Source organism: Podarcis muralis, chromosome 6 (assembly GCF_964188315.1).
Source record: "Podarcis muralis chromosome 6, rPodMur119.hap1.1, whole genome shotgun sequence".
NCBI lineage: Eukaryota > Metazoa > Chordata > Lepidosauria > Squamata > Lacertidae > Podarcis > Podarcis muralis.
In genome coordinates this window covers 44,168,122-44,175,991 of record NC_135660.1, presented here as the reverse complement: position 1 = coordinate 44,175,991, position 7,870 = coordinate 44,168,122, and the positions used below count along the sequence as shown (strand labels likewise).

General features: G+C 40.8%; 1 protein-coding gene across 2 annotated transcripts in view; it reads right to left on the bottom strand.

Moving 5' to 3' along the window:
- Positions 1-236: 236 nt before the first annotated feature.
- Positions 237-7,870, bottom strand: part of SUFU (SUFU negative regulator of hedgehog signaling) — a 79,909-nt gene continuing 72,275 nt past the window's right edge. For both annotated transcript variants that reach the window (XM_028730436.2, XM_028730437.2), the window contains exon 12: positions 237-7,019. In XM_028730436.2, the coding sequence (XP_028586269.2) occupies positions 6,930-7,019 (90 nt within the window). In that variant the 3' untranslated portion in view covers positions 237-6,929. The remainder of the gene's footprint in view (positions 7,020-7,870) is intronic.

Below are 7,870 nucleotides of genomic sequence, written 5' to 3'. Positions count from 1 at the left end.
AATACAAGCCTTCTCCTGAGGCAGATCATATTGTGCAAAAGGAAACAGACCACATCAGAGGACCGTTGATAAGCAAATGCTGGGGCCCAGGCTCTTACGTTTGTGTGCAGACAAAGGGCCCCCTAACCTGGCTGAAGCTTGTAAAGCACTGGAATGAGAAAGTTAAACAAGAGTTAGAGTATAAAGTCTCATTTATCAGTTCTGCAATCACTCAATAAATGCACACAAGACACAACTATGCAAACAAGTTTAATGCACTTTGAATACACAGGAGGGAAACAAAGCTTTGTGATCACAAAAATATTACAAAAAGTAGTTTTGCGCAGGTGAACACACACCGGCACTGTGATAATGTAAGAATATACATTAGAAACTAATATAAAATATTTTTAAAACCTCTGCTAGTTTAGGTTCCCATTGTTTTTTTGGTAGAAAAAAAGGCATACTACAAAGTACTGAGAATTTCACTGCAGGAATGGCAAGCCATTTTCAGACAGCTTCTGCAATGTCCTTAAGATTTTTGTTGAGAAACACACACACACACACACACACACACACACACACACACACACACGTGCCACATAGATGAACTACAAAAAGGTTCATCTCAGCTGAAGCTGGTAAAAGTAGCCTCAGCAGTCAGAATTAAAATTGAGCAGGTCTAAGGATTAGGTCCTCCAAAAGCAAAACCACTCATTTTGTTTTCTAGCACTACAGCCATCCAAATTATAAAACTACAGTAACAACAAGAGCACTATCATGTAAAAAAAATAAAAAAATCCACCCTGCTTTAACAGTGAACTCTGGTTCCTACTGATATAAAACAGTCTCAAGAAAGGAAGGCAAAGGCAAACCTGGAGTGTAACATTACCTTAATTTATTCCTTTAAGTCTCATTTGCTGTGTTTAGCAGCAGTGACAATCTGATCTGCTAGAACTGAACACCAATGCTATGCTCCTGAGCCCTCCCACCCAGGATCCAGCACACGGAATGGCCCTAAGAGTGGGGGCTGGGCCACAAAGCCCGTGGCTTTTAGGAGCTTTCTTCCACGATGGCAGTTTGATCCTGCTAAATTGTGAACTGCAGCTCCAGAAAAGCCAGGCCCCAGACTGTGTAATTCATCAGCAATCAGAGCACAGAATCTTTTGAATTAACTCACTGGTTTTATCACTTTAATAGGTTTCGCTTTCCCTAAGGTAGGTGAAGTCTTTATACAGAATTGAGATTCTGTTCAGTGTTGAAAGGGAAACTAGCGAAAGGGATACTCGGCTTAAACCTGAGCCAACAGATCCTTTGAAGACAATTGCACACTCCTGTGTTTCCCCAGAATATTAACCAGGGCTGGCAGTGGCTATCCTCTCTTATTGAAGGGCCTACACTAACATGCACTATTGTCAACAAGGCTCAAACCATTCTCCCCCTCTTTTTCCATTATGTAGAGGAGCAGTGATGAATGCAGACCTTTGCCATCAGGGCCCAGGAAAGAAACAGCAGCCATGTTGATTTCAACCCAAACTAAGAAACAAGCAAAGGGAAATGTGTGCAGGAGGGCGAGGAGAGTAGTAAGAGAAGTGTTTGCAAAACCAGAACCATCAGCTGGTAAGCAGATTCTGGTCTGTGCTTTTAAACAAATCTGTTTTCTGAAATTAAAGTGTATTTGATTGAGCCCTTTAAACATTTACTTCACACGCTGGCATTCATTACGCTATTCTGCTATCAGGCTTCCACATTTCAACAGTGAATCATAAAAGTAGGTAGATGGAAAGGGTATTTCAGAATACTTCTCCAACCTCCTTATTAGCTGGCTGGCAGAAAGTAGAAAAGGCATACCTTTATGACAGCCTTGGAATGATACTGTAAAGCTAATGTACCACTTATTACGACTTTATGGTCTGTAAGCAATCTGAGGAAAAAATAATTGTGTATGAAATGAAGAAGCTGAAAAGTGCATAATGCCCATGGGTTAATTGCCTGAGAGGCAGGTCAGCCTAGGGATCCTTTTGAAACCCTCATCAGCTACAGGCTCATTTTCTGTTTGACATTTTGGATGCTCAGCAAAGGAGGATTCAAAAGAGATGGAACAACTAAAGGTAGGAAAAGCTACAGTAACATAGGGCTGCCAGAATATGAAGGTATTCTTTCTGTTCCTATAAATTACAATGATGGTAGTGGTGGAGAGAAACATTAAACATTAACACATTTTTGCCCCAAGCCATTAAAAACACTTCTGCAAATACATTTGCTTTCTGACCCTTACTTCCCTTGCTTTTATGTGTAAAGGGCTTTTCTTTAAAACAGTTCATGATTTTCTCCCTGCTGCTAGAAAAACACAAGTGTGATGAGATGGAGCAATCCCTACAGCAGCAATGAACTCCACCAGCATGCATGCAGATGTGAAACCCATGCTTTCATCTGCCATAGAAGTGCCTGACACTTCCAGATCTGCAAAGCTAAGTGGATGATCATGGTGCAGTGCAAAACATGCTGAAGAAGCTTGCAGTGTGCATGTAGAGCATCTCTGTCCAACCAACCATCTGGCTTAGTGGCAAAGTTCAGATTTACACACCAGAAAAACAAAATCCTGAGCTATTGTGTCTAATGGTGCACACAGATGTACAAGGAGCAAGCTTCTTTTGTCCCTATGGGGTAAGCTCAGTAACCCTCATTCTTTAGACTCTCTCTCACACACACACTCTCTTTGCAGTGAGCACTGGTTTCTAGGCCACCCTCACCCTTCTCTGCTGAGCTGCCTGTCTTTCTTGTTATCTTTAAAGTGCTGCTGGTAGGACCTTGCATTTCAACAATCATACAGTGCCTGACTTATTGATGATTAAAGAGCCATCATTTATTCTGAAGCTGAAAATTATTACAGGCAGAGGTTGTTTCATGGTGTCACAAATGTCCAGCCAGTTAGCACTTTGAGCAGCCCCTTCAGCTTCAAATTGACATGTGTAATATGGTTTAATGCAAATGAGCAGTGTGCCGGAATGAGCTGGGAGCAACAATCCACAGGTGGTGTGTCATCTAAACTTAAACGCATGGCTTGGTTCCCCCAAACAAACCAGGAGCATGGGCTTGGACGACATGACAAGTCAAGTCTTGTAGTTTGTTGCTCCCAGTATGATGCAGCCAGGAGCGAGGGAGGAGCAAAGCAGGGACTTTTGAGCAGTGTGCACCAGCATGCTGCTCATTCACATTAAACCACAGTTAAATATTAACTATGGTTTAACCTTACATGCAAACACAGCCGATGAGTGTGCTTTGAAGAGGGGAGTGGATTCTGTTTTTATAACTTCCCTTCCTACCAATGTCAGTGCCATGGGGGAGAGGAAACCCACAGAAGTGGGGATGGAATTTTTTTGTTTTGCTAAAACTATATTCTTATAGCTTGCAGTGTTCTCATGTGAAATTCTACAGCCCATCTATATTTTGCTCACTTACTTACTGACTGCTTCATATTTAGACAGTAAACCCTCTGGAATGGCTCTTTTGTTGCCATTTGGTCTGATGGCTAGGTTAGCACTGTCCTGGCACATGGCTGGTGCAACAGCTGCACTGAAAGTTAATAATTGTCGCAGCAACCGAGGAATGGTGTTTACAGCTCCAGGTGCTGAAGGGATTAAGCAGCAGGTGCAAACCAACTGAAGAACAGCCAAAGCTCCAGTTTCCTGTTAGCCACTTTAGTAACTAGCAAGTGGAGAACAAGAGTGCAAAGTAAACTCTTCCTGCTTTGTCTTAGGGTGGGAGGAATGGTCAGCATAAGTGACCACAGTGAAAAGTTAGCAATACACAGTAAAGGAAGAGACCAAGCTCCATTCTATTAAGTCCTCTGGGAAGCCAACAATAATAGTTTCTAGCAGTTACTGCCATAAACTGTTACTGATTAAACACCAAGACACTTTACCTTTGATTTGCCAAGGTAGTAATTTGTGGGTACTTTCAGGCAGATATGAAATCTGAATACTCTGCAAACCCTACAAGACAGTCATTTTAAATACACTTTGGACCAGTTCTTTCTCTCTAAAGGAATGCTCATGCAGAACAAAACGTTTAAAGGGTTATGGAAAAATGTAACATCAGTGTGGACTTTGCAGCAAACTATCAAAAGCCACAGAAGACTGTAGTCTAGTCTCCAGCTCACAGATCCTTCCTGAAAAACCCACAAGATTTTTTTTCCACTTCCAGATTAACATTTCATAGGATTTCTGGCTTTCCCTCCATGGATTCTTTCATTTCTCAGATAGGAAACTCCTCAGCTCTCTACTGCATCCATAGAGGGTAAACTATAGAGAGTAACAAATGAGACAGTATAGCTGTGTAAAGCCTCACTACATTAATTAAACTACTATGGAACACAAGGCTTCCAAGATAAACTGTAGAAAAGCCAGACAGTTTAGACTCTAGAAATGACTTCTAAAGCCTCACATAACTGAATTCTCCATCCAATAACATTTCTATGTACATAGAAAATTAACGTCAGGCAGAAGGTTTCTACTCTCCTCCCTGACATGCCAGTTTTCTATGTGCAAGGATTTTTTCTCTTGCACAGAGGAGCATTCCGTCGTATGAGACTCCATTGCAGTCCTAAGCACAGCAGTCAAGAAACAGCTTTATCATCCCAGCTGCTGTTTGTGAAAGCTAGGCCTAATAAGGATGGCTTTTGTGGGGAAAATATGCTAGGTATCTGACAGTAACATTTGAGTGATAGCACACCATTTGAATGCCAAAAGATTTTCCTCATAAGCAGGGACCCCTTACAAGATTTCACTACAACCTTCTATGGCTTGGCCTATTTCAACCTTGCAGTGTTTTATGCTCAGTCAATTTGGCAATAGCGGTTAGTCAATTTTGCTTACATTAGCACGTTTGAATTGTGCTCACGACAGCACAACAGCATCCAAAATACTACAAACTAAGTGAGTGACTCCCAAAGCTTTTTTGCCTTGTAGTCCCTAAACATCAGACCACACTAGTGTACCATGTGATCCTAAGTCCTTTACTTAATGTGAAAGGTGAGGCTTCTAGGATTCTGACAGGGAGCCTGTGGGCAATATTAAATAGTTTATTGTGAGCTACTTTATGTCACCAGCACATATCTATCTAAACTTGCTCGAGGTCCAGTTCCCTAGCCATCAGCCCATGGGTGTACACCACTTCTTGTGTACATCAGTATACAACAATTCTGAGCAATTTCTGAAGGTCATTTATGCCCGTGACAAAATTTCTGAAGAACCTAAGTTTACACAATGAGAGAACATGGTATTTTGAACAGTTGCTTAGTTGAAGTGGACTTTCATTCTCTAGGGAAGGGAAGGGAAGGGAAGAGAAGAGAACCAACATGTTTCCTTCTACAAACTTTGAAACAGAAACTTTCAGAAGATAGTTTCAGGTTGTAGATTTCTGCTTTAGCAGTGCCATATTTCATTTTCGGTGGTGAGCTATGGAGTTACTACCACTTTCCTCTCCTAGGAAGTTAGTAAAACTGCCTATAAACACAAAGTCAATGTCTGCACAAAATGGTGTTAGAAATACAGTGTAGCTGTCTCAAAATCAGACCAGAACTCTGAAAATCAATGCCTGTGTATGCAGCAGTACATCAAGCTGAATTTTCAAAACATTCTGAAATGGCCTGACTCAATATGCATTAAAATTAACAGATATGCCTTCCCAAAATATGTGAATGGAAAGTGAAAACATGATTTCAGCAGAAATAAATGTTCTTTGGAAAACTTTTGTTTTTAAAGCCAATTTAGAAACAAGACAATAGGTTTTCAGGCATCTCTTTAACTCATGTACCCTTTTCTATTTCTCTGCAGTATGAGTCAGGAAAATTTGGTACAAATCTGTAGGAAACTTCAGGAAGGATACAGTATCAGAATTGTTAACCCAGAAGATCTGGCTGTACCAAGTTAGAAAATAAACACCCAAAGCCCTCTGCTCATTGTACAGCCCATTGTACAGCCCTATGAAACCCAATTCTCCATGTACTTGTCCCTTTTACAGGTGACCATGAAACAAGGAAGTTATGCTTATCTTTGAAGAGAATCAATTATCATTTTGGCCTATTACCCTAGGACACACTAAGATAGGTGTTTAATCCTGCAATCCAGTAAATACTTACCTGGTAGGAAGCCCCACTGAACACCATTAAGTTTCGTTCTGAAGAAAAACACTTAGGCTTGGGTTTCATCCTTTTTCTAAATATAACCCAAGCTGTATCTCTTCCCTAGGGCAAACTCCTGACTTAAATAGGATGTTTATAGGCCTCAGAATTCAGAATCTAAAATGACAGCTTAAGTACAGCCCCCTCTGTAACATCATGGCAGTTTAGCCAGTGGGACCACGATTCCCCTGCCAAATCAGTCCCTAGTGTGGCATCAAAACTGATCAGCGTTTCCTCAGTTTGATTGTGTGTACATAAAGTATAAACAAAATGGCCTTTCTGGAGCAATAAAAAAAATCACACTGAAGGAATAATTCTGGCCAGGAGAAGCACGGCTAATTAAAGAATTTGAGAGTTACAAAAAATACTTCTAATGGATTGTGTGTTTACGCCTGAAAATTGTGTGATTAAGCCAAGGCAGATGAGGCACATAAACCCTGAGCTGGGGGTTGCAGGGACCTCTGGAGCCAGTTAAAGTAGGGAAAGGAATTCTTACAACTACTATTAATAGTTAAATACTTCTCTCTCCTTGTCTCTCGCACTCATTCATATGCAGGTTATTCAGAGTTCTTCCATGACGGAAGAGAATGCCAGGTACTGGAAGAATTGAGTTCTGGCTGGACTGCTGTTGAGTAACCCCTCCGTTCTTTGCAGTGGATATGCAGCAGCATCTCTTATTTGCAGGGAGAGCTTTTACTGCACTAAATTATCCCATGAGTCACTGGGAAGCATACAGCAACTTGTTGCTTGTGGGTGTCAGCTGGCTTTAATGCAGTGGGTTGTCAAATACAGCATCAGGCAAGATGGAGACTTTCAGTTTCTTTTCAGGCCAACTATACTCCTTTGGAAGTTTGAACTAAAAAAGCAAAGAAGTTATTAGTTAATATAACTTACCATGATGTATGATACACAAAGCAAACAAAATAATACCATTAGACCCAATAGAAGCAAAAGTTTCCAGTTATCAGGTAAATAAGGAAATCTTTTTCCAAAGTGTTCATTTGGGACAGAAGACTGTTATTTTATCATTATTTATTAAAAATGTATACCACCCTTCATCCAAAGATCACAGGTCAGTTTACATAGATTACATAGCCAAGTATCTTTTTCCTATTTCTACCACTCACTTGTGCATTACTGTCTTACTTTGCTTTCTCTTAAGCAGGTGCCTTTTTTTTTGGCACCTGCTTAAGAAGGACTGAGTCAGTGAATTCAGAGGTTTTCTAGCCCAGCGCATCAGGCATATAAGACTTCAGGGTACAGCAACATGCACAGAGTTCAAGACATTGAAAATGCAGTGATAAAACAGTTTTAAAATAGGTTTGATATACAACAAACACAAGTGAAACCCCACAATAAGGTAGTTGAGGAAGATGCTGGTGAGACTGGCAAATAAAGGATCATGCAAGGGTTGTGGGGAAGTGAAGTCCCAATATGCCTCTCAAGGTTAACATCAATCCCACATGAACGTAACAAAAACAGTAGCAAAACTAGAAAACTAGCAGAAATATAGGAACTTATGAGCTCCTGGTTATTTGGGAACAAATTCATTCCCCTGAGGCTGACTTTGAAAAACAGAGGGGCAGAATTCAGGGACACATAGAGGAGCCTTATTCCATGCCAACAGTTCATTATGGAGAATGAGGGTCTTAGCTGAAGAATTGGGGGGGGGGGGAATTCCATAGAACTGTCGTATTTCTTGGGTGC